The sequence below is a fragment of the Podarcis filfolensis genome (genome assembly GCF_964270895.1).
Source record: "Podarcis filfolensis genome assembly, chromosome: 12".
Lineage (NCBI taxonomy): Eukaryota > Metazoa > Chordata > Lepidosauria > Squamata > Lacertidae > Podarcis > Podarcis filfolensis.
In genome coordinates, this window is record NC_139614.1 from 29857267 (window position 1) to 29885102 (window position 27836).

Consider the following 27836-nt stretch of genomic DNA (forward strand, 5'->3'; position numbering starts at 1 on the left):
ACTAGTCCAACCCCCTGCAATGCAGGAATCTCAACTAGACCAACACATGACAGATGGCCACCCAATCTGCTTAGAAACCTCCAATGATGGAGTCCACCACCTTCCGAGGGAGCTCATTCCACTGGCAAACAGCTCTTACCATCAAGGAACATGGGTTGCTCCACCCACTTTCGCCACTGGCTCCACCCACTACTGGCATGCAGCCCCCATGGGCGCATGCGACTCATGGGCTGAAAGAAGTTCCCCGTGCCCGATTTAGTTTCAAAAGGCGAAACCAGCACCTTAAACTACATAGAGACAGGCAGCCAACTAAGTTGAGAAAGACAGATGATACATGCTGATCAGAGCACACAACAAGTCAAGCCTGGCTGCTGTAATTTGGATTCCTTAGGAAGGAATTCTCCCCTATGGGTGCACAGAGTGCTCTTGGGCTGACTACCGCAAGGGAGGTCTCACATTGAAAGCTCACAACTGTCCTTTCCTGCCTTCTGTTCCTCCACGTTCAGTCCTACCCTATCTTAAGGCCCCCTTTGGGGAAGGGATAGTAGGTTTCTGCCCTCTTCACTTTCCAGATGTGAAGGTGATGGTCCTTCCCTAATAATTTATTTTTTTCTTCAGCTTCTCTAGGATCCTTAAGTTGGGGTGGGGAATTGTTTGTGGCCAGCCTTCTGTCAAACCAAAGTTCTGCCTGGCTAGGCAAGTCCTACTCTGCTACCAGAAGAGGACCTTTCCTATTAAAACAAGCCTGAAAGCTGAGAAGATTGGCTACATCTATAGCTTGAGAGAATGCAAACTTCACCTGCCTTATTTGGTACTGTTCCTCTGACATCATTGCTCTCAGGTGCATGCAGGGAAGATGGGAGGTCACACACCATTGTGTTAACTAGGTTGCAGGCCTTTCCCCACCCCTTCTTATTTATTGCAGTCGCATTCACAAGTTCAACCCCACAGCTGTTGAGATGGAACAGGTAATGCAAAGCAAGCAAACTATAATGAGATACAAGTTGCACCCAGAATTGCACCAAAGAGCAAAATACAATGCAGACACAGCCATGGATTAATCAAAAGGATTATATTGCCATTGCAGCATGTTACTGGAATATTTATAAATATAGTAGGCAAGTTAGAGAACTATCCACTTCAAACGCAAACTAAAATGCACTCATAGTAGGAACACAAGTACAAGAAAATGTTACTGATTTGTTTTCTCAAATTTATGGTGTTTGGGTCACTAAGTGAAGTGTTGTGTTCAAATGAGCCAATACTAAAAGCTTACTGGAAAACATGTCACAATGTTAAGCAGTTTTAAAGGGTGCTGAAGCGCATGATGACACTTTCCCACGTATATAAAAGCTGTTGCACTGGGGAAAATGTGCTTTGCTGAAAAATGATAACCAAACTAGGTTATGTTCTGTAGCTTCTCCTAAACAGTAGAGGTTTTTGGAATCTTTAATATGTTAGAAGACATTTGGAATAGTCCATTTTGATATGCTATTCCAGTCCTGAGACTGAAGAGAACAAGTTGCGAAAAAACAGTGAACCAGTTCCGTGCTATTTGTTAAAGTCATGAGAAATGAAATCTACATCATCATAACAAGATGAATGGCCTATGAAGAAGGGAATGTTTTCTAAATTATTTAGTCAGGTTGGCACTAACCTTATTCCACTATGTACAGTGGAATGCAGTTTTTGCGCCATGTTACAGTGGAAATAAATGATTAAGCGTGCAACATAGCAATAGTTCAGCTACAAAAAGCTACCGTTTCAATTCAATGATTGATTAATATTGGACTTTACATCCACCTTTTCTGCAGAGATATGCAAGCAGAGAATCCCACCTCTCAACTAGTTTCCCTTCTTCCTGCTGCAGTTTCCTTATGGAAAGGGCAGTTCTAATACAGGGCAGCAGTTTTTGTGATCCCTCAATCCTTCGGTTCTGGAAAAGCTCAAGACTACAGCTGGTGCTTTTTCTGAATGTTCAGCTTCTAGACAGCTTTCAAAAGACAGACAACACACTACATTTTACAGGTTGTAGGGTGTTTTTTTCTAATAATTTTATTTAAATAAGACACAGGGACGTCTATACTGAAAAAATACAAAACAAAAGCCACACATTTCCTTGTGTAAAGCAATATTGTGTGGTAATTCAAATACTGTTCAGCACAGTGGCTAGAAATAACAGTACAACTATGTACAAAACTCTTGAAACAATATTTGACAAATTTCTACAGCTGAATGTAGGATATATTGGAGATCAACAACTGCTGGGAAATTTACATAGCAAAGCATTAGGTTTTAAACACATTTGATTCAGAACCTTCCAATATGCCAAGGGCAAATGTGTGTGACAATTAATATTTAGTTTCTCGTGAGAAAACATAACAAGTAATATCACTGTAAATATTGTTCACCAGAGTTCATTCTTGATCTAAAAAGTCACCTGATAGTTTCTCATAAAACCCTATAACATCAAGAACCGTGACAATGTATTTATATTTGGAAAAAAGAGAGAGGGTGAGAAAGTAGATGTACTGTCATATTCAACTTTAATGTAAAACTTCAAAGAACACACATTTAAGTCACAAGAAACTGGATGCTTTTTCCCTTACCCTTTATTAACATACAAACTATATAGTGCTTCCACCAAGGCCTGAGATTAGCAAGATTAAAGATGCCTGTTGCTGTATTAAAAAAAAATACTGTGAAAACAAAAGACAAACAGATCTTTTAAGCTTTCCACTCTCCGCCTGCTCCTACAGTCACACAGCGACTGAAAAAGAGGCTGTCGGTCAAACTTCCTAACAGGTTATTACCAAACTCTTTGGTGATGATAGGAAGGAAACTGGGCTTCATCTTGCAACAACATACATGTGCTGTATATTTCATTGCTTTTCTTAGGTACTTTTCACTGAGGCCTTTTTTATTATTTCCCAAATTTCTTCCACAAAAGAAGTAGCGGAGAGAGTATAAATGCTGCAGCAGCAGCAGCAGCTGCAGTCTTAATCTTTTCAGTTCCTGAAGAGGGGCAAGTAGGCTTTCTTAGGAACAGGCTTGCATAAAGGTACTTCCACTGAACTGAAAGCACAGAGCTAAGAATATTGAGTGGGTCTCTTGCCTTTGGGGTCCCTCTTTGTATTGCAGGTTCATTCTCTCTGAAAGCAGCACTCGCACAGTTCCAGGGCTACTGTAATGTAACACTACTGGAGGCTTCTAAGCTATGCAGCATCTGGAAAGACAAGAGACTGCACTGCCTGCCCACCTTCAAACTGCAATAAATTTACCTGCTAATGGGCCTAAACCAGTGGGTACTAAGAAAGGCTTCGATTAGATACATGACTTAAAAACTATTGCTTCTTTCTTTCTTTTTCTTTCTCTTTTTTTCTTTTTGTTTTTTTTCTACAAAACCTCATAGCCGCTTTAAGAGATTTTTTTTTTTAAAGTTCAGATGCAAAATACCCACTGTACAAATAAAACAAAGTTCACCGATCATTGCTTGTCAAAAACCCGAGATAATTATTTTTTTTTTGCAACCAGCATGTGAATGGAACATTTCCTCCAAAAGAGAAACTAAACATTAATTAAGACTCCTAAAATGGTAACAGTAGCATTTCACGTCCTTATAACTTGCCAATGCAAACGCGTGAGGAAATTCCCACCCACCCCCTCTGAAACCTGGGGGGAGGGGGGAATGAATTTGCTGAAATTAAATGAAAACATTCTTGCCTTAGAGCCTCTCTCACACACACGTCATGGAATGTTTCTTATGTGCAGCCTAAAACTGAACACTTTATTCACAACAGCTTAACAGTCATTAACTGTGCAAACACCTGAAACTTTAAAATGCCACAATTTACACGCTGAAACGATGGCAAATGCAACAGTTTAGTTTTTTGTTTTACTTGTAACCACATGACAATGTGATGCAGCACACCATAGATTTGCTGGTTCTCCTCATGTTCACCCATGTCCAGGGTTCATATCCCCCTAGATCTGAATGCACTTTTTCCAAGAAAGTGGAATGTAATGAGGAAATATTAATGCATAAAATAAGGAAAGGCAGAAGAGTGATGATCCCTCTTTAGCTTTTTAGCTGTAAAATATTTTATATCCCAATATGATATACATTCCAAGTTACCTGAGTTTAGACTTCGAGAGAAGTACCTGAAGCTAGGCCATATAGGGTGGGGACACTGTGCAACTGTTGTGGCCATAATTTTTTTTTTTTTTTTGCATTGTATGTATTACAGAAGTTCAAAACATAAATACCTGGATAAATTGTAAACATAATCCTGAAGTACAGTATTTTCCATAGAATACAACACAGCAAGACATTTTCTATTTAGACAGGCAACCTTTGTTTGATATAGAGCTTATTTATACTGTAGAATTTGAAACAGAACACAGGACAAAGTACTAATCTGGTCAAACATTCTATGAAATGCATAGTCTCCACTTAAAATGCTTAATGATACACAGATTCTGCAAGCATTCTGCTCCCCCCCCCTGCAAACTCACACACAAACACAAAAATGCTGAATGCATTTTTGTCCCTGCCAAGAACAGTGCTGAAATGCAGAAAGATGCTGATAAGTAGCTTTGTTTTGTTCCAGAAAAGTGCCACTCATGCAGTTGAGTTTTAGACCGTCCCTCTGCCTTTGCTCATCTAGATTATCACGTAATTTTGAGGAGAGGAGTGTTCTTCGGACTGCAGTTCTTGCAAAAGCTGTGGTGGCTGCTGCTGGGATGGCTGTTGTACTAAAACCTCTGTAGGGTCCATTGTGCTGGTGTCGTCAGACAGAGAGGAGAAAGAGACCCGAGATGAAAGCTGCTCAACAGTCAGAGTACTCAAAGCTGTGCTTTGACCAGAGTTTGGAGAGCTTTTGAGCATCAGGTCAGAAGCAGGTAGTAAAGGGCCCAGAAGTTTTACAGGACAGAAAGCTGATCCGGTTGGGATGAAATTAACCTTGTTTTTGTCAGGACATGAAAAGAGAGGGGCTGAGACAGGCTGACGAGTCCTAAAACAAAGGGGTTGAAAAAGAAATTAAAGTTACATACTTGAACATTTGCAGATAACTTAGCATGGGTTGGCAGTTTTGTATGTTGCTAGAATGTGAGTGACAAGAAATGGGATTATTTGACAAATGGGCAAACATCTTCCATATTGGTAGTCAGCTGACTGATCCACAGCAATACACAATATACATGCAAAAAGCAACCAGAGAGGTAAGACTTTTCCACAATTCCCTTCCCTAAAGGATTCAGATGCACAAACCATATCAGAAATCCATCAATGTGCCGTTTATCAATAGAAAACTCACTGTAGCAAACACACATGAAATGATAGCACAATGTCCTTTTTTCTTTATCTCTATTTTGTCCAGCAAAACGTCTACATTCACTTTAGAATCCTCTATTAATGATCCGGAAGCATTTTTTACCAGCATCTGGCTTCAGCTATTTTCCCAAGCAATATGTCTATGCCGTCCTAGTCTAAATTAGTCTCATGCTATTTCCTTGTACAGCAAAACAGGAGGAAAAACTAGCCAAACTTTAAGATATTCCTGCATGTATGTACTTACATACTGTGTTCTCTCCCCCACTCCCCAAAATACATAGCTCAATTAAAAGAACCAAAACTCAAATGCTACCAAAATAATTCTGGTCACGGCTGTTATTCACAGCTTCAAAGGCTAAAAAAATAAAGCTGAACTGGTATCATTATAAAGACAGCTTTACTCATGCTGGAAAATACTTTTTAGAACGCTGAAGAAACCATAGCTCTGCTTGCATTTCCTCCTCAGTTGTGCTTTTATACATCTGGGTCATGTGGTCAAGAACAAATAGGTTGCATTCCCGCCCCCGCCCCCCCCCCCCGCAAGCTGACAGGAACACTTCAACTTCTTGCCTGTGCAAAATTGGCAAGAGTGGTTTGCTCCTGAAAGAAGAAGGGGAGAAAACCCTCATCAGCTGGAGTAGTTTATTCATCTGCAGTTGAAAAGGTCCAGTAAAAAGGTTTCCTGCATTTGCAGATCCAGCTGATATAAAAGGCATTACTTACGACATTTCCTCAAAGACCTTCACTCGCTCACATCCCTCTGGGGGCTCTCGTTTGAACATGTAGCTGTTGTTGGGTTTAGGAGAGGAGGCATACTTGGGCAACGGTGAGCTACTCCCACTGTCTGAAAATTTAAAGCAGTTGTATTACTAGGGATTGAGAGTGCTTTTTAATTAAATTTGATTTCCAAACACGATGGCTTTTGCACAACTTCACTGCTAATGCCAGTTTGTTTCAAGTCACAAAGCTTCTTTTATTGCAGGCTATATCCAACACTCTGGTAGAGCACATTTCTCCTGAATAAAAGCTTTAGAGGAGCAGTAATCTACCATACAGCAGCACATAATGGGAGGATATTTTTATCCAGAATGTTACAGACTGAATAAAGCAGAGCTGTAATCCTGGAAACAAATAAGTTCTTTATTATGCATTTCAAAAATGTAAATGATCAGGGCAACATGTACAGCATATGCAAAGAAGGGCAAGTGGTTAATGATAACGTAAAGTTCCGTTGTGTCTTGTCAAAGCATAAACACAATAATTGGAAAGTGCTCGTAAGCAGCTTTTGAAATATGAAGCCATTAGAAATATTGTCCACAGTAATGTCACCCACAGAAAAGACCAAAAAGGAAACAAAACCAAGGGCATATATAATGCAGATGCTGATCTTCAATCTGCTGTGTATGTGAGCTTTGGAACACAGGAAAGGGCTATTCATTCTCTGCATCCCTGCTTTTCATGGCTGACACATTGGTACAGCTGTTCCTGGTAACCCTTCTTTCACCTTGGAATACCATTTATCACAACAGCAGAAACCTACAAAGAGCTCGGGCGCCATTCTACCTCCTAAAATTCACCACTGGACTTACCGTATTTTTTGCTCTATAAGACTCACTTTTTCCCTCCTAAAAAGTAAGGGGAAATGTGTGTGCGTCTTATGGAGCGAATGCAGCTATCCCAGAAGCCAGAACAGCAAGAGGGATTGCTGCTTTCGCTGTGCAGCGATCCCTCTTGCTGTTCTGGCTTCTGAGATTCAGAATATTTTTTTCTTGTTTTCCTCCTCCAAAAACTAGGTGCGTCTTGTGGTCTGGTGCGTCTTATAGAGTGAAAAATACGGTACATGAGACACATGAGACAAGCTGGACAGCACCCCTACATTCCTAGCTGTCCTGCATATGTTTCTTCTTCAGACAATGGCCTAAAACATTTACACTTTTTAAGATCAAAAGGCTGAAACAGGCACCTCTCAGAGACTTTTTACTTTTTTCCGTATCTTGTGGTTTTAAGTCCTGAACTCACCAAAAGCTCAAATTTGTTCATACACTGTAGTAATGGAACAGGGCTTTTTTATTATTTAAAAAAAGGAGTTGCGAAGGAGTAGGCAACAGTTAGCCTACCATAATATATAAATCATTATAAAGCTGAGAACTCATGATTTAATATTTAAAACACATTGTCATCCCCTCTTTAAGCCAACAAAGCTCTCAGAGAGGCTTGCAAGAACCCACAGTTAAGACAATCCCTGCTTACAATCTAAAGAAACACACAAGGCAAGCGGGGGGGTTACAGTTCTTATGACTAGTTGTAAACCGCTTTGAGGGTGTTTCTTTTTTCCTACAGATAAGCGATATATAAATTTTCTTCAGTAAACAATAGTTGGGATGGGGACTTTCCAGGTATCCTGATGGAATGGCGGCTGCTAGGTGAGAAAGGGCCGTAGAGATTGATCTCTTTCTCATCCTAGGATACATGGCCACGTAAACAACATCAACACTATCTAGGGGAATACAGTACTGCATTCTCTCTATGGAACTATGAGTAAGTATTCCAAAACAAGTAGGAGTGTGAGGAACTGCCAACAACAACTTTCTAAAGTTCCCTGAAAGCTAGTAGTAAAAGCCATAAAAGGATAAATACAAGTTCTAACTGTTGCTGTTGTTTTTTGAAAAGTTGAGTGTCATTTCTCTTGCTGTTTTCCTTTCCCCCCTTAAATGTCTTCCTCTGTGGTTTCAAAATCAAAGTTTGCTCTGAGTAGACCCACAAAAATATCAGAACTGGATGGTTCACTGGAATTTGCTGGTAATAACTTTTTGCCTATACAGCTCAATTAAATCATTCTAACATAATCCAGTGACCAATTACACTGGGTAAAGACTATGAAATGTCTACGGGCTCATTTCTATATCCTTCAGTTCCCTAACCATATATAGCACACAAACGTCCCTCCTTTCTTCCCTGTGTGTATTCAACCCTGTATGTTCCCTGAGCCCTCCCCCCTAAGTATTCAAAATTTAATTTTTCACATAAAGCTAGTCCTAAAAAACTAACCCTGGAGGAACCACAGAGTAGTGAGCAATGTCTTCAGTAACTTGAGAGGAGCTGTGCTCAACAGATGGCTAACAAACAGTGTCAAAGGCTGGTTGTTTTTTAATTTTTACTTATCAGAAGTGAAATTTAATTTAAAAATTCAGAAAGTAAAAGCTGAAAACCAGTATCTTTCTTTGTGGAGAAAGGTCTCAAAACTGAACCCTCCAGCTGTAAATAGCACATGGGGTCACCAAACTGAATTCTAATCACTGGCACCCTGTGGAGCTGGCACTTCTAATGCAATAAAACTCCTTCTAATCACATGGCGGGCCGGGCCCTTCCTCACCTCCCCTTCTCCACACACACAACAGGTGCCATTAACATTTTCTCCACCCCCTGCTGTGCAAGATCACTCTCCCATCCCAAAGCAGACCATGGGTTCCCTTTGCAGACTTTATGTTCATTTTCTTTTGAAAATTTCAACCTATTTAAGCAGCTCTTTATAGAAATGTAAAGTAAACAGCTGATCTGATCCAAAGAGCGGCAGTGGAGCCTGTGGTCAAAGCGCAGACTTAGACAGAAAAGAAAAGATGCTTTAGAAATGTAAAGCAGGTCTGTGTCTGGCCAGCAGGTTAGCTCTCCCCATGCTTGATCAATTATTAACTTCCATTTTTTATTCAGAAACACAGTCAGGTCCAGCTTAAAGCTGATTTACGACTGAAAAGTATAATGGAAATTTAGCTGGAGAAGAAAACAAGCCCTATGACAGGGAACAACAGAGGACGGAACCTTTGGGCATTATTTTAAATGCCTTTTTAGCATAAGACATTCAAACTTGAAATGGTCTCCTTCCAAAACACTGATACAGTACATTAATCAACTGCTTAGGTTGAACCATCACAGAAGAGCCCTAAAATAAGAGGTGGCAGATGGCTTGAACAGAAATTAAACCGCCAAAGGTGGGATTCACATCAGAAGTTTGGGAACTTCAACTCTAGAATGCGAAGTGGGGAAAATATTCAACAATAAAAGGAATTGCCAGCTCTGTTATGCAAACAAGTTGTGAACTACCACTAAATGTGGTACCAAAGATGCTTTTCCAGTACAGTAGGACAGGATCAAATTATAATCACTAACAATGATTAGTCTGGCTTTCTTCCTAATAAAAAAGTATTTTAAAACATGCATTTCTGATAATCAATATTATGTGATTGTGTAGTCCAATACACATTTCTGTAGCTTCCTAACAGACAGTACAATACCAACCTAGATCAATCTACTTTAGTAATTTCCCCATGTTTCTATAAAGTTGCTAATTCTGCATATGTGGTACAAATACCTATGACTGAATAAACTAACTTGGCAACTGTTTTCCACAACTGAAAGATTGCCAGTGTTGGTAGCCTGATAGAATAGGTTAGGTAGGAAAGGTGTAGCAATTGACATCCTCCCACCACCTTAATTAAAACCGAGCCAGTGATTTTCAACAGTTAAAACAAAGCAGAAAGTACAGTTGGCCATACTTCTTTAACTATTGTTCAGAGATTTAAGAACACTTCATCCAGAAATCTTCCTGGAGCTAGTGCATACTGTCTGGGTTGATATCAACAAACTTTCTTTTCTGAAAAAATATATTATGTGTTTAAGTTAACTGGAAAATGTAGTGTTCTGCAGTACCTTGTCTACATTTAGCAATATCACAATGCATTGGGGGGAAATCACACATGGTCTAGCATACAAACCAAAGTGATTATTTTATTCAATGCTCCATTATTTTTCTGTACTTAATTAAGCACACAACACAGTTGATGGGGCAAATGTACTTTTTAAGGGACCACTGAACTAGTGAGCAATCTGCACAGCCTTTTATCAAACTGTGCCTTGTTCCAGAGGTGCCTGCTAACAGGTATCTGTGAAAATAAGTATCAGATTCATCCTAAAGTAGCATGCACAGCAATTAAAGTTGTAACCACATCAGAGACTGGCTAACCCAAAAATACAGATCCCCAGGGATCTAAACTGGGAGCAGTGCAAATCATCTGGAGTGAGAGGTGAGGAAGTAGGTAGCTCAGTCAGTGGGCAATAACCAATTATTCAAGGTGGGGGGAACAAAAGAAGGGTGCCGAAAGCTCAAAAATGAACTCTCCAAACTGGCTGATTGGGCATAAAAATGGTGAATGGAGTTGAATGTTAGTGTAAAATGAAGCACATCCGGACAAAACATCCTAATTTCACATACATCCTGATGCAGTTTGAGCTGATGGTGACTAGCCAGGAAAAAGATCTTGAGTTCATGGTGTATTTTAATTTTAATTTTTTATTATTATTACACGATTCTGGTCACCACACTTCAGAAAGGATATTGGAGAGAGAGGGAAAGGGTAACCAAAATTGTCAAGAGTCAGTTCTATACGAGGAAATGTTACGGCTTTTCCGTCATCAGGACAAAGAGAAGTACTTTTTCACCTAACACAATTGAACCATGGAATTTGCTACTGCATGTTGTGGAGATAGCCACCAATATGCAGCTTTAAAAGGGGATGAGACAAATGCATGGAGGGTAAGGTGATGGCCACTAGTTATGATGACTATATGCTACCTCCAAGAACAGAAACACCATGCCTCTGAATACCAGTTGCTATGGAACAAACAGGGGTGTGCTATTGTGTTAATGTGGTGTTTATGGGCTACCCATAGGTATCTGGTAGGCTGCTGTGGGAAATAGCAGACTGGACTAGACAGGCTTCTGTTCTGATCCAGCACTGCTCTTCATATGTTCTTAAAACTGTTCTTAAAACTGTTGATGCAATCAGCCATTATCAGATAACCCAAGATAATGATAATTGTGGCAGCTCTGCCTACCGAAAAGAGAGTTTTGTGAATCCTTCAAGACTTCTCTCTCTCTCTCTTTTAGGAAGAGGAGATGTGAATGCTACTTTTCAGGCATTCTGCTCTAGTGCATTCCCAAAGCTGGATCTGTGCAGGTGTAGATACCATGAAGAACCGTGACCTTCAATCGAATGCACTTATCACATCAACTCCAAAAGAACTCTTATCTGTGTTCACCATTTCAGACGTCATTAAGAGAAGCCCTCTCTGTAAAACCAAGTGCTGACATTGCTGAAAAATATCTTAATGGCTACAGGCAAAATGCACAGACATGGACTTAAAGTTCTGCAGAATATTATCCCCCCCCCCCAAACTAACAAATGTTAATCATTCAACAAGCATTTGAATGAGGTCTGTGAGCATGAAACTAAGGAAACCTGGAATTTTCTAGAGGTGATTTAGCCTAGTACCTCTGGGTTTGGTGAGCTGAATACTTGAGTTTTAGCTATATAAAAGGCAACATCGAATTTGGAAAAAGGGCTGGGGTATGTAAGATCTGTGGTGGCAAAGCGCTAATATAGTGGTAGCCAGCTTGGTGCCCTCCACATTTCTTTTTATTACAATTGCCATCATCCCTGATCATTGGCCATGCTGGCTGAGGCTGATGGGAGCTGTAGTCAAAACACAGAGAGGATATCTCGTTGGCTAACCCAATTTCTAGTATGTGAAAGTGACAACAACGGACTTTTGTTTGTTTCCTTTGAATACCAGTTGAAAGGATGGTTGACCATCCAAAAATTTACTGGTTGTTAGTGTCTAGACTGGGTGCTTAGATGTAGATAGCTTATACATTATAGACTGTTTATCTATTGCCTGGCGTGCTCTGGTCCATGGGGTCACGAAGAGTCGGACACGACTAAACGACTAAACAACAACAACAACAATCTATTGGTTTGTTTTTTATCTGTCCTTGTTTTATTGTATGAGTATTTGTGAATGTCTGGTAGTTTTACATTATTTTATTGCACCTAGCATTGATTGTTCATGATGAAGGGTGGGATAGAATATTTTTTTTTTAAATTAAAATTCAAAGTGAGATCATGATCTTTACTTAGTTTACCATGAAGCATATATACAAAAGGCAGGCCAGGTTATAAATCTCTCCTCCAGAAGTTTTTGGACTTCAATTCCCATCAGCTCCAACTAACAGTCAATGGTCATGGATAATGGGAATTGTAGTCCCAAGATCTGGAGGACACCTTGTGTAAGTCACAATCCCAAGGCCTTTTTTTGGTTTTTTGGCATTTCAAGAATGTCTTGCCTTTTTGTGGAAAAATATTCTGTGTCTGGCTTCAACTGAGTAAAGAAACTAGACCCAAGACAGCAAAATCACATGTTGGGGTTGAGGAAGTGTCCATGCATTGTAATCCTCATGAAAGAGAGAAAATGGCAAGGCTACAAATGGGAAAGAAAGTTAAAAGAAAGAAAAACATGAGGCATGTGAGGAAATGCTTTAATTGTAAATGATGTGCACGAATATGAAAAAATAAAGGCAGGATGTGGCCAGAAAACAGAAACTAGCATGGAAGATGGAAAAAAAAGAGGAAAGAGCTGGAGCACTCTAAAAATAATTGGGAAAAAGATGGAAAATACAAGGCGTTTTTTGTTTTTTTACAATACTTAAATGGAGAACTCCCCTTCTGCTGTTTTTAAAATCTGTATACCGGGAGACTTCATTATTTTATTCTTAATTTAAAACAGCTCACATTGACCAGGAGGCCTACAACTAGTGTTAAAAACATGCACATATTCAATCCTACAACCTACATTCATTCCACAAACCAAGCAAAATAATGATCCCAAGGCATGGTCTGAAAGCACATGGTACATCAACTTTGCTGAGACTAAGCAGCCAGAAGCCTGGTCAGTGTGCAGATGGAAAACCAGCTGGAAATGTCCCACGTGTCCTTCAGCTCCATGGAGGAAAAGGGGTATATAAGATAAACAGATACATGTATTTGCAAATTGTGCATAATCTGTTCTACTCCTGATAGTTATAAAGTGAACCAAGCAGCTTTGCAGAAAACTGAAACCACACCCCACTCCTTGTGGTTTCTGCACTGTCACCAAGCATTGGCCATACACTTCTAAGCTTCTGTTTGCAGCTATTAAGGGCTAAAACTGTAGATCTAAAGAAAAGGAGACCGAAAACCAAGAATCTAATCATGCTGAATTCTGGGTTCACCACCAACGCTTATGCTTGAGTAGAACTGCAAAATTCAAAAAACCATTGACTTTGCCAAAAACTGAGAACACTGCCAGACTTTTAAGACTGCAAAATCCTATATTCACTTTTCTAGGAATCAATTCCTATTGGACTCAGCGGGGCTTACTTTGAGTAGACATGCATAGGATTACTCTGTTAAATACATACAGTGAAACATGACCAGCATTGATTTCATTCCCACAAGTCATTCTGTTGCCATAGTATTTTGTACACTAGACTCAAATAATATTATTGTCTTCCTAACTTACCCCTTTAAATGACCAATAAAAGTGATAACGCAACCACAAACTCTGGGTTCACTTATTTCACCAATAATTCACACACTACTTTATAAAATATTCACTTCATGCTTTTCCTTAACTTTTCATACTATAGCTTTCATAAAGAGTTAAGCTCATTTGCTGTGTCCTTCTGACATTTATGGAAGATGTTTGTGAAACTGCACAAACAAAAGGGAAAACAAATGTAAACAAGCAAAAACAATTATGAGCAGTCTTCAGTCCACACCAACAGGACAAAATAAAATGAAATCAAAAATCTGATTTAAGCACAATGACAGTACAGCAGAACAAAAGCAAGCCATGAACCAATTATTCAAATAGACTCTCACCTTTGTCACGGTCATACAGCATGTCTTCTGTGGAGCAAGGACTCCCGTCCTGAGACTCAGGAGGACAAAAAGGAGAAATGCAGGGGGAATGGCTGCTGCAGCTGCTGCTGCGTTCTTGCACAGAAGGTGTTTGTGTATCGATGCTACGCGTGCTGCTGCTACGATAGTGAGCAGGTAAGGGAGCTCGTCGGCCATCAGGAATATCCAAGGGCTGCAGCGAAAACAACATTCTTAAAAGGCACAGTGAAAACTCCTGCCCCAGAGTGAAGTCTGGGACCTGGAGGGCACTTTGACCTGTGCTAATTTCTTTCAAGCCAGAAATGACCTTGGGAGAGGGAGGGAAGTCAGCTTCTTACAAAAGGAGGCAAGTGACACAATGGCATGCTGTTCATCAACTCATTTAGTGCAAGAGACTGCATGAAAATTCTAGTCACTTGAACGTGCAGCTATATCCTTAAATAAACATCAAGGCTAGATACACTTCAGCCATTAGGCTGATATTTATGCTTACTAAACAAATGGTTTGGCATTATTTAATAGTAACTATATTAAAGGGACGCGGGTGGCGCTGTGGTGTAAACCACAGAGCCTAGGGCTTGCCGATCAGAAGGTCAGCGGTTCGAATCCCTGTTGCTCAGTCCTTGCTCCTGCCAACCTAGCAGTTCGAAAGCACGTCAAAGTGCAGGTAGATAAATAGGAACGTGACTGGACTTAATGGCCAGGGGTCCCTTTACCGTTTTATATTAAAGGAAACAAGAACAAGACATTTTGCAATTACAAAAGAGACAGGAAATGTCACACAGCTTAGGACTATCCCTATTACAATTAAAGACAATTAAAATCCCACACCCCAAACAACATCAAAAGAGGAAAAAACCCCATAAACACTAATTTTAAAGCACAGTCCCCTGGGATCTTGTCATGAAGGGCAGGCAACAGTAATTTAAGGGGTCAACTCAGATTTCATTTTTTCCATGAACTAGTTTCTCTTTTCTTAAGGAGAGTTTATTATTGCTTTCAGGGTAGAAAGTGTTGAAAGAAAGCAGTGAAGCTCTTCCATGTTTTCTACAAAACAGTTATGCAGTCTTTTTTTCCTTATAACTTACATTTTCACTGGGAATCTTTCTAAAAAGAAATATCAAACTTTATGATGGTCTCACCATAGACATGTCATTCATTAGAAGTGAATTACTGACAGCCTATTCATACCACTGTTCATCTCATCAGCCTTGATTAACATAGCAAGTAATTCTTTCAAACACAGTAAATAAGTTGTTAAAAAAGAAGTACACAGATTAAATTGTGATTTGCAAAGTTAGAGGCATCACACTTCAAAGAAATTACTGACAAAAGAGAAGAGTGATGCAAAAATACTGACGCTGCCTTAAGATCACAGCAATTTTTGCTTTCCTGGAAAGCTGTAATGAAGAAAATTCTAATACACTGATATGCACTCCCTTTGAGAGAAACACAAAAGGCTTAAGTTCCAGAAAGTAAGATTTAGCTTAGGTAATGCCTTCTTGTTCAACATCCTGTAAGTGTTTGAGAAATTACTCTAGCGTTACAGAACACTATTTTCACTTCATTTTTTTATCTGGGCTTTCCAATTCTTCAAGGCATTTTATTTTCGGCTGATTTAGAAACAAAGACTGAAGTTTTTCCACTAAGTACTTTTCCCTCAAAAGCTTTTAAATGGCATCAACAAATGTATAAAAATAGCTCTGTCTTGCTGTCAAATAAGCAATGTTTCAAGAAGGCTTTCCATTTGTAACACTTAAAGCCTGATCCTCTGATTGCATATGAACTGCAGCAGCAGACATGCCAGAAGGGTGGTAGCAACATGCCACCCCAAACCATTTGCTTCAGGGGGCTTTCCGATCTAATGGTTATAAAAGGTGCTTTGAGAACCATGCGCCTCCCCTATGAGAGGTCTGGAGGGTAGAAACACAAGAACAGGCCTTTTCTGCAGTGGCTCCCTGCTTATGGAACGCTCTCCCCAGGGAGGTTTGCCTGGCACCTTCATTATACACCTGTAGGTGCCAGGCGAAAAAGTTCCTCTTCAACGAGGCCTTTGGCTTATTAACAGTCTATGTCCTTTTAAATGTGTTTGGGGCGGGGGGAGGTCAATGGTTTGGTTTGTTGTTGTTTTTGTTATGTATTTTGTATCTTATCTTACATTTTTATGCTGTGAAGCACCCTGTGATCTACTGATGAAGGGCGGTGTACAAATTTAATAAATAATAATAATTATTTTTTTAAAAAAACATAAAGGAGCTGCAGCAGCTCTCTCATTTTCATTTCCTCCATCAGCACCAGCTGGCACCAGTGTGCTGTACCAGGGAAAGTTTCATACATCCCAGAGGTAGTGTTGATGTCTTCTGCCAAGCTGGTAACTGACACAAAGCCAAGCCACCTATGAGGGCATGCTAGAAGAAAAGGTCTGAGTTAACTAATGTTATGATTTGCTGTGTTTGTGTCTCCATCAAACATTTATATATTTGTACATATATGCCTATCTTTGTCTCAATCATAATGGGTAACAAAAGCAACAGAACCAAAATTTTAAAAACTGTAAGCCTACGAAACCAACTACCTTGCAGTTCTGTGGCTTGCTGTCCTACTTAAAATATAAGTTACTTCATAACCTCCTTTCAATTTAGGGTAACAAAATCCCAGAAACTTATATAAAAGCACCTGTGCCGTTCAGCATTTTCTGCAAGACTTTTCTGCATTCTGCTGGATGCTTACTAATGGAATAACAATTATGCCTGTGAAGAGAGCATACTGTGATGTCAGCAATAGCTAATGATCTCTCAGTAACTCTCATGAGAGCATGGGACACGAAGCTTTGAGCTTATTAAAGCCTATGACCTAAAATGAGGCATGAATTGCTGTTATTGGGCAGATCAAATTATACTAAGTGCCAATTATTCAGCAGGCATATTTTCAAGTGTCTAAAAAGCACATTATGCAATGTAGTAGTTGATGAAGAAATATAATGCAATATAGTACATGTAAGCCCTGTCTTGGCAGTAGCCTTCATCCAACACAGAATTTTTTTGCATATATGGAGTACTGAATATATTGACGTATGAACTCTCGCCTACCCCCCCTCCACACACCTGTAAATGTGCATACTTTTCTAAAATATAGTTTCTCCAGTTGTGACTTCTCTGCTGTAATTCTGCAGATAACAAAAGAAATATTGGATCTAGTTGTAACTTTGGAAAGGGGATTCTTTTCAGCTCAGTATTGCGTCTCATCAGAAGCCCTGGCAAAAATTCAGCAAATCACTTAAAACTTTGAGGAGTCCTAATGAAATCAACATAGTTCCTCCTCATTGTACTGCTTGATCAGAGCAGAAGGGCTCATGAGCTCAGAGATCTAAACCTTGAACAGCCAGCAATAAATTGTTAAGAGGACAAGTATGTCCATTTTATTGTTCACTTTAATTTTGGGAGGTATTATTGCCACAGTGACAATGACACTGTAATATAAATTGTGGGGAAATGGTGTAAAAAGCAGTATTTAGGAGATTTCAGCCTAGTTAAATTGTAACCACTCTGAGTGTTTTAAGATCAGTTATTGCACTGTTTTATTCAAATCACTAACCTCTAAAAATACCGATCACACAAGATGCCTGGATTACTTTACCACCACCATCATCGTAGTTAAATGCAGTAGTATATATATTTAGTGTGTTTTTGCCACCTTACACTACCAGGTTCTTTGTAAAACTGAAACTAACTATATTAGTTGCTTATATGAATACATGCAAAGTATTTATGCTCTCAGAGATTAGTTCAGTCATTTTGCACAGATTCACACCTTTCTACATTCAATTTCTATATTATGCAGCTTAAAGTAACCATGCTTAGCATCAGCTTACCTTGGACATTTCTTCCTTTCCACTGTTCTCTTTGATGAACACCTTTTCTAGTTCTGGACTTATTCCTTCTACATTGCACGGCACACGCGAAACAGCTGATTTTGGCACTGAAATGTTTGAGAGCGGCATAGGGACTGATCTCGATACAGAAGCCTTTAAAGACAAAAGATATGTCAAATTTAGCTTTAAACTTATGGCAGGAGAATTTATGATGTGAAAGTTTGAGCTGTGCACTCATCTGAAGGTAGAGAAATATTAAACCGAAGAGCTATGCATCTTAGATTTCTGATGAAAAGGAAGAAAAGATTACGTCCCTACTCTTATAGAGCTCTACATGCTCAGTACTAGGCTTATCAAAGTGATCAGTGTACTGGATCAAGAAAAAGGACATAATACTTGCAAGGAACACTGTGACATCCATGACATCAGAAAGCCAAACACATTAAACAAATCCAGCGGTATATGCTAACAGCCAAATGTGCAGCCACCGCACCAAAGGTATGGGAGTGTATGGTAGTAATGGGTATTTTTCACCCCACATCCGAAAGGGCTGAATAAATACAGACCTCTAGCGAGTTACATGGTACTTATCAGGAGTCTTCGTTAGAGCAGAGGTTCTCAAACTGTGGTTCACTGATTACTGGTGGTCTGTGAGCTCCATTCAGGTGGTCTGCAGAATGGTTGTGCACCAGTCAAGACTATCTGTACTTGACCCTGCAGTTAATTACTACCCCCCGCCTCCAGACAATGGAAAATAAGGGCATTTTGACCAGCACCAGATTACTGAACTGGTTAACAAGGCCCTAGGGCCTGTGCTGAAGAGAAATACTGAAGTGGACTGTTGAGGACCACCCCCCCAGCAATTTTCAAGTGGTCCATGGGGAAGGGGGATGTTTGGGAACCACTGCACAGGGTTTATATCCTGTTCTAAAAATGATTGCAGATAAATGTGAATAATGAGTACTGAAAAAGGGTACAACTGGTTAAAAATATTGCTGAATCTTTGTTAATGCTGTATATAGTCATTTGGTGCGCAAACACTTTTTAAATCCTTAAAACGAGAGTTTCTAGCAAGGTGGCTGTGACTAATAAGATGGTTCAAGTATCCTGCTTCAGTGGGAATAAAATGACAAAGATAAACAGGACCTCCTTGGTCAGCAGGACTGAATAACCAGGTGATGATATATTAGCATTTTTGAAACATCACAAGTCCACAGGAGGACAGCAAGGTCAAATAACTGTGACTATAAATAATATAAATGGTTGTTGCTGCTGAGAAAATGGCACTCCTTGTCTGCCTTTAGTGAGTAATTTGGATGTCAGGAATCAAACCTAACCCTTGTTTCTGGTCAACTCAATGCTGCGAATTTATTATTTTTAAACAGGAGATTTCTCCCCAACTTTTCCAGGCTTGTTAAAGTACCTGTCACTAATTTTTCCTGCATGAATTAAAACTGGTATAAAATCGTCCTTATAATTCATAACTATGGAATCCATTTTAAACTGTAGACAGAAATTCAAAAGTGGAAAAGGGTGATCACTTTTAATTCTGAAGGCTGCCTGAACAAGCTCAGTTGTCTGCTTACCTGAGTCTGATTGATTGCTATATGGTTGCCATGGAGAGGCGACTGACGTTCTTTTTCTTTATTGTGACGACTACTCTGTTTACTGCGCTGGAGCTGCTGTCTCAATTTGGCAATCTAGCAGGAAGAGGAGACAAAATCAAATAAAAGAAGGCGTGTAACTGACAATGCGCACATCTTGAGTCTAGCTGAAAGGGGGAGGAAAGGCACCTGCCACACAAATAAGACTAACTACAAAACTACAATATCACACTTCAGAGATAAACATGGGTTACGATTACTGCTTCTTGCATAGAATTTAGTTGTCCTGATATGAATGCTCTCTTCCAAATATTAACCATTAGCTTAACATGAAGAGTTGCTTTCTATGATTGTTCTGAGAAGATAAAGAGGTATATTTGAGAATCACAACCATATCTAAATGTTCATAAAAACATAATGTTGTAATTCACACATCTGCCTTGGAAAGAAGATACACTAATTCTGACCTGTTTACAGAGCTCTGAACATGCCTTCTAAGACAGAATGGTGTACTGTACTTACAACAGTGGATTTTAATAGAGTCTATGATGAACTCCCAAATACAACTGAGGGATGTCCTCCAATGCAAAAGCCTAATAATGATGGGATTGATTAGAATGCAACCTTTCTCAGAAAAAAACTGCTGGCTGCTGCTCTTTTGCATATGTAAATTAAAATAGGTTTCTAAAGTTACTCTTAAAACAAACAGCCAGGTGGCAATGTTAGCTAACCAGAAAAAATCAGCTAGGCTTTGATGCCACAAAAAGGCATCGTATATTAAAAAAAAAAAATAAACTGCACATTTTATTTCGCCATGTAAAGAATGTGTGATATTATATTTAGGAAGATCTTGCTCCTATAAGCAATAATCACACTTTTAGCATCTTTTGAATATATTTTCAGTTTGAACCTTAAACCCATCAAGAATGTTAGCATTGTTCCCAGTGCATAGGTGTTTAACACCACCCTATTCTTGCTCTTCACTGTGTTAATTTTGTTCGTTTTACTCCTCTTAACATATTTTAGCAGAGACTTGCGGGGGAGGGGGGTCCAACTGAGCAAGCTGGAATACTTGCACTGAAGAGGCATTTACTTAGTGCTGCATTGGATACAAGCAACAATATCTACAATAATATGCAGTATGCCATTTCTATGGTGTCAACTGAGCATATAAGAATTACTGGTACAGACAGTATATGATTATTTCAATTTTAACATATAATACCCAAATGTATTAATTGGCTTTCATGTTAATTGTGGCCAAATAATGACAAGACTATGTGAGTCACGGATACTAAGTTATATTTCAAACATCACTGCAGGGACATTTTTGAATCTGGGACAGATTTGATCCTTATCACGCATCTATCTACCTTTGGAACAACGCACACAATAATGTAAAACAGTGCAGTACAGCTTTATGTCAATATTATCAGAGAGTACTCTACTGACTTCCCAATGCATTCTGTCCATTCACGCACATTAAAGAAACTCTTAAATCGGGAGTTTGTAAAAGGGAGAAGAACATGAATGTGCTACCATGGACAAACTACATCCAGTGAACCTGTGAGACTTAAGGGCCTCCTGTTTGTCAAACTGTTATAAACACTTACTTCTTTTAGTTGATCAGCGCTCCCCCATGAAGCTGAACGCTGATGCGATCTCTTTTCTAATACCTCTTCTGCCCAACAGCTAGGTGTCTAAACGAACGAAAACCAACAAGTATGATATGGCACCATTACTTGTTCTTGTTTTAATCTTATAATGTTAGAACACCATTTAACAGTTATATTGCATATATGTATATTTCACATATGTATCTTCTTAGAGCAGGGTCGCCAATGTGGCACCCATGAGCGCAATGGTGCCCTTGAGGTCTGCCCCTGGCACACCCAAAGCCTCTGAGCTCTGCCCCCCCCCCACTGCCCCCTTCAACATCAGGTGGTGAGGGTGATTAGCTTTTTCTACCCTGAACAGTAGACAGAGCTGAAGAAGGAAGCTAGAAGAGTAATGCTCTTTCCCACATCCTCTTTCTAGTCTATGTGCTTTTTAAGGCTCAGATTAATGCTACTGGATCCGGGTTTTGCTCAGATCCCTAGGAAAAGTGAAGTCCGTGTACATGCACTTGTACATGTTTTTCTCACTCTAGGAGGTGGGGGTGAGAAGTGACCAGAGTGGGTGGTGCCTCACAATCCTTGCTCAAAAATCCAAATGTGCTTATAGGGGTAAAGATTGGGGACCTCTGCCTTAGATCAGCCCTAAAATAGGATTAATATCCTTTATTACTGATGGATGCTGTTACTGGGGGAGAAGGGGTTTAGTTTGCCGAAGTGAGTTTGTGGCAGAGGTAACATTTGAACCAGAAGACTTCCTGGTTCACAGCTCAGACAACTGGTCATTTCTAGGCACAATACCTCTCTACAAAAAAACATGCAAGAGAATTTCCTTCATATGTTGCTAATAACATTTTCACCACAGAGCACTGTTTTAGATAAATGCACATTTCATTACTGCATACTGAAGTCACAAATGCATGCTTAGAACATGAACTAAATTAAAAACTTATAAACAGCAATAACACAGACCATGTAATTTTGGCAACTTGCAAGCTGTGCTCCTGCCACATCCCCCACTTTCTTTACACTGCATCTGCTATATTGAAAATGTGGCTTGCAAAGGCAAGTTGAACCACATGAACAGAAGCAGATGTGAAAAGCTTCAAAACAAAGGAAGCACTTGTTTAGAAGTGCACAAGTGAAGTGCTTTAGTGCAACTGCAAAATACAGATTCCCAGACAAATAAAGAAAATAAATATTTAGCTCAAGAAAAAGGACAAGGAGTAGATATTGAAGTAAAACTTGCCAAAATGTCAGCCTGTGGGAATGAGAAGTCAGGTTTGCAGTTTTGACTTAGAAAATGGAGAACTGGAAGTAAGATATCTTATTCAGAACTATCCCTAAAGCAAAACCTATTCACTCAGTACCACTCATCAGATTACATTGAGCTTTTTGATATCAAACTAACACCTGATTATCTATACTGTAATACTATGGGTTACACCACTTGTCATTTGTGTTAAATGGTAAATGGGTAATATATTTAAAATTTTAATCATGCAGAAGAATTGGAGACATTTCTAAAGACACATATAAGAGATTCTAACATTTCAGTGGCTTCACAGACCCAACAATGGACTAACATGTTCATCTGCAGGCACAATAATTCATTTCGCAGCAGAGTGGCTTCTCTCACCCTTACTTGTATTTAATATTCAGAAAGTGCTTGGAAATTTTTGACTATGCACAGAGCAAGCTTGTAATAAAATACTTGCCCTGATTGAAAATGGGGCATAAAAGTTGCCTCCGGGCAAGGTTCTTATCACCTTCTCTGAGCTTCCTCTTCTCTTCTGACAGATGCACATTCACAGACCTCAGCTGTGATTGTGGTGCATATGAGAGAGACTCCACCCAGACTGGCAGTAGTAGAAGGAAACACAGCAACAGCATGGCCACTGCAGTATCTGGCTTCCTTCAGACAGTGAAAGAAACACCAAGACAAAGGCAGCTCAGCCCAGAGGCAGCCATAACAATGCTATTGCCCCAGCTGGCAAAACACGCAATATGTTGCATGAGCTTGCTTACTCACTCTCCTGTTAAAGGGAGTTCACATTCCACAGCACTATCTGACCTTTTTAGCTGGTGATGATAGGGACTGAACATGCAAAGGACGTGCTTTTTCAATGAGCTATAGTGTCTTCCCATTTAAGTGTCAGAAGCTGAAAAGTACTGCCAATAAAGCCCCTTAAAATCAACCATGTCAAAAGGACCATGACCCAAAATTGCTTTAACAAGCAGGTGGAAAATTTGAATTTTCAGATTTAGGAATGCCATAGCTCAAGTTGCTGGCTGGCTTTTCAACGAACATAGCGATTAACTAGAAAAAAAATTGCATCAACTCATTTGATTTTAGCAAATTATGATTGTAAAATTGAAATTTGAGAGCTTTGAAGATCTCCGTCCCCACCTCAAGTACTACCTCAGTCTTCTACTCATTTGCCATATAAATAACTCCAAATTCTATTTTCTCAACACCTATTATGAGGAGGAAAAATGCTACCCACATACTTTACTTTTAAAGCTACATATGAAAGAAACATGCAACTATTAAAATGAGGACCAGCAGCTCTTTTGGTACAGTGTACAGCCCCCCCCCCCTATTTCATGACTGTTCACTGGGCTTCTCTGGTTTTCAAAGCACTAACTGTGCACCTTTAAAAGGCAGCACAACTGCCAGAAAGGCCTTCTATGCCATCCCTTTCATCAGTGTGGACTTTTGTTCAAGACGCAACCTGTACTATGGGCACAGATCTGTTCCATGACTCCAACCTTCTAGCCCCGTACTTTTTACACAGTCCAGAAAACAGTGGAATGTAGCTGATGATTGTGCATAAGCCCACACAAGAGAAAATGAAAAAGTTGTCAAGTGTTTCATGGATAGCAACTTGTGCACAGCAGATTGCAGGTACATGCACATAACCCTGCAACTGTATATTTAGGAGCAACTAGGACTTCAGCCCTTCTCCATGTGAAAGTCTACCCTGCACTAAGCCACGGTTTTGTTGCATGCGAAAAGCAAGTATTTTTTTTCAAAATATTAATAGCTAATTTATGCATGATGTCCTTTTATCTTCTACTACAATTTCTCGTGTTCTCCTTCACTATGCACGATAATTGAGTGCTAGTCATGAAATGTAGCTTTTTAAACATTCTCTCTTATAAAATAAGGTGCAAGTGAGCTGAAAACTATTTTTTTTATCCACTTTTTTTTGTTAAGAACCAAAATAACAATTATTATAATTTAAGATGCTGGTTCTGCAATATATTCATATTGACTGCTACCTGATACACGTGTCAAGGCTACAGAATTTTGAAGATTTCGATCTCCAAAGTAGTAAAAAATCTGCAACTGTAGATGAATTGCAACATTCTTTAAAATGCTGAAACTTGTACATACGGACAAACTTAAAAAGCCCATGTCTTTACTTGCACCACTTGGAGAGAAACTGTACACATGGAAGGTTTGAATGACATGTTATGAAGATGCATGATGAAACCACGCTGCTGAAGCTAAGCAGGCCTGGATCTGGAAAGTGCCTGGATGGAAGGCTGCCTGGGAATCCCAGATGCACCACCCCAAGTTTCATGATAGAGGAAACGGACAATATAAACAGTACTGAATAAATGTCCACATTCCATTTTCTTAGAAGCTACTTCAGTCACTCACCTGTGGAGTACTAAATGTTGCCTCTAGGTGAATAATGAAGATTGAAAAGTTTTGGCCACTCAAAAGGGAGATGGCTTTCCCAACACATTCATAATGCTATTTGTGTCATAAAGTATTAAAACACAGATAGGACATCAGATGGAACAGTATTTTTTTGAGGGCTAATTATCTCTTGCAAGGCTATTTGCCAGTCGGACTTCCAAAGGTGATACATGCATGTTGTCACGCCGTACAACCTGATCAGCAGTACAGCCAAAATCTGTACTCAATAAGCATTTGTGGATTTGCTCTTTTCTAATGTTTTTAATTTAATTGGCTGACTTTTTTTTTTACTTTATGAACTCTTATTTGATTTTATATTGTTTTATTGCTTATGATTATTATAAAGGTAAATGGACCCCTGACCATTAGGTCGAGTCGTGACAGACTCTGGGGTTGCGGTGCTCATCTCGCTTTATTGGCTGAGGGAGCTTCCGGGTCATGTGGCCAGCATGACTAAGCCGCTTCTGGCGAACCAGAGCAGCGCATGGAAACCGTTTACCTTCTCGCCGGAGTGGTACCTATCTATCTACTTGCACTTTGATGTGCTTTCAAACTGCTAGGTTGGCAGGAGATGATTATTATAGGGATTAGTTATCTATTGTGATTTTATTGTTATGCACTGTACATTTACGGTATGTAACAATAGGATATTAAGTATAATAAATAAACAGTCTCATTAAGAAATTGATGTCACTTAGCAGTATAGACTTCTAATATACTTGGGCAATATGCAGTCAATGAAAATGTACCTAAAAAGCACTTTTTAAAGTAGTAAAACACTCAAAAAGCAAAAAAAAAAAAAAAATACACCTAAAATGCATCTAAAATACCAACTTATTTATTTTGGCATATGTTTTATTATGACAGCAATAAAAAGTTTAAGTATTATATTTCCCCAATCCTTCTCCAAGCAGTTAGTGGTAAGATATAATTACATCCAAAACTCAACATGAAGCATGAAATCTCACTTGCATACAACTTTTGGAAACAAATGTTCTTTCCCCTGAAAGTGACTCTGTAGGCAATATTTTTAGTACACCTTAATTAAAATTTGTGACAACCTTCAGGCACTAGATAAGATCACGCTGCAAGTCATATCTGGGTTGCAGGTTACCATCTGGATATAAAGTCTGAAGAATGAAAAGCACTTTATTTGCTTTCAAAATAAGAAATCGCTAAGAGGTGCCAAATTCTACACTTTGGATTTGGTCATTTGAGAACAAAATGATTTAACTGCTTTGAAAACAGACAATTTTGAACTGCAGTTTAATTTTTCTAAGTCTTGTGAGCCTATTTTGTCCATTAAAACAGATTAAATACCACAGCAGTTAGTTTTAATTTGGTCTCCATCATGTTATTTTAGTGTTGTAGTACTAAAGTGATGTCCATAATCGTGGTAAAACATCAGATCAGTTTTATGTCCTTGTTCAAAGGTTTATCAAACAGTAACTTGCATAGTTCACTCAACTCAGGCCAAATATATGATATTCTGTCTATTTTTAACACAGGATTAGCTGGGACTGGCCATTAATTAGGTGGTTGGAAGGCACAAGAACAATCATGATCATTTTGAAGTGGATGGGTTTCTTACATACAGAATTATGATCTTGAGATAAACTGATTTTGGTCTAATATAGTTTATCCATCCCTAACAAAAGTGTTGAGAAGCGGCTGGGCCCAATACATTTTACCACCAGAAATGAAGGACAAGACAGGCAGGGGAAGAATATACAGAAATCAACTGAACTAGCCATTTAATCTCACTTAAACACTGATGAGAGGACAGTGTCCTCAACTGCCCTTAAGGGCAGCAGGCTAGTAAACTGTGTTACACACAGTTGTTTTCCAACAGAGGAATATACCTGGGGGGCTGCCACTCTGTGCCCCACACGGACTAGCATGTGGCCCCTGAGGCGGCAGCCAATACTCTTTTGCTTACTGCTAGGATAGTTCCTGGTTGAGAATCCAAAATTGAGAATCCAATTTTTAGAGAATCTAAAAATTGTGAATCACCAACAGAACACAAGAGCCCATGAAGATTTTTGTGTGTAATTTAAAAAGAAAGTGCTGAGACTAAGACCTTAAGGGGTACCATGCCCAGTATTTTTTAAAAATGAAAATTATTCAGCTACATAGGAAGCTGCCCATGGATGGGTGCTGTTCCTGATGCTGCCTTTTATTAATGGTTTGAGATCTGTGACTACTGGTTTTGTTTTAAAAGCCACCTTAAGAGGATTTTATTTTGTTTTTACCTTTCAAGCAATTTGCAAACTTTTTAAGAATAAAAATTAATAAAAACCAGGTCAGACCGTTTGCCCATCTATCCCAGAATTGTATACTCTGATTCACAGCAGCCCTCTGTAACAGATGTATGCAGCTAATGTGACACTTACCAGATGTTGCTGGACTACAATTCCCATCATCCCCAACCACTGGACATGCTTGCTGGGGGTGATTGCATTGTGAGTCCAACAATGTCTGGAGGGCACCATGCTCTAGCTCTAGGATACAGGTAGCCAATGTAGTGGTCTCATGATATGGACCAACTCCCATTAGCCTCAGCCAACACAGCCAATGTTCAATGATGAGAGCTACAGCCCAACATCATCTGGAAGGCGCCACATTGGTCATTCCTGCTCTAGGGACTCTGACAAAGGTTTTTCTATCCCTTTCTACTCAATCCTTTTAACTAGAGACGTCAATAGACTAAACCTAGAACTTTTTGCATTCAGAGCATGTGTCCCACTGCTTGGGTTATGGCCTTCCTCCATACTCTGAACTGACACTCAGAACTGAACCAGCTCACCATGTTTTTCAGTAGTAATGTAGTAATTATAACCCAGATATACTTTTAAACTAAGCTAACCAGTAGTTAAAGGAAAACATGATTTCACCCCAAGTAGGTAATAATTGATTGTATTCCTCTTACA

At 39.3% G+C, this 27836-nt stretch overlaps 1 protein-coding gene across 3 annotated transcripts in view; it reads right to left on the minus strand.

Annotated features, from left to right (window-relative positions):
- Nucleotides 1-2527: 2527 nt before the first annotated feature.
- GLCCI1 (glucocorticoid induced 1) overlaps nt 2528-27836 on the minus strand; it is a 41435-nt gene continuing 16126 nt past the window's right edge. The window contains exons 4-9 of one of the 3 annotated variants that reach the window (XM_083578657.1): nt 21195-21281; nt 19564-19677; nt 17978-18130; nt 14089-14299; nt 6059-6179; nt 2528-5015 (exon numbers count right to left, since the gene is read on the minus strand). In XM_083578657.1, coding sequence (XP_083434783.1) covers nt 4664-5015; nt 6059-6179; nt 14089-14299; nt 17978-18130; nt 19564-19677; nt 21195-21281 — 1038 coding nt within the window. In that variant the 3' untranslated portion in view covers nt 2528-4663. The remainder of the gene's footprint in view (nt 5016-6058; nt 6180-14088; nt 14300-17977; nt 18131-19563; nt 19678-21194; nt 21282-27836) is intronic. The other 2 variants (XM_083578658.1, XM_083578659.1) reach the window with 2 other exon arrangements.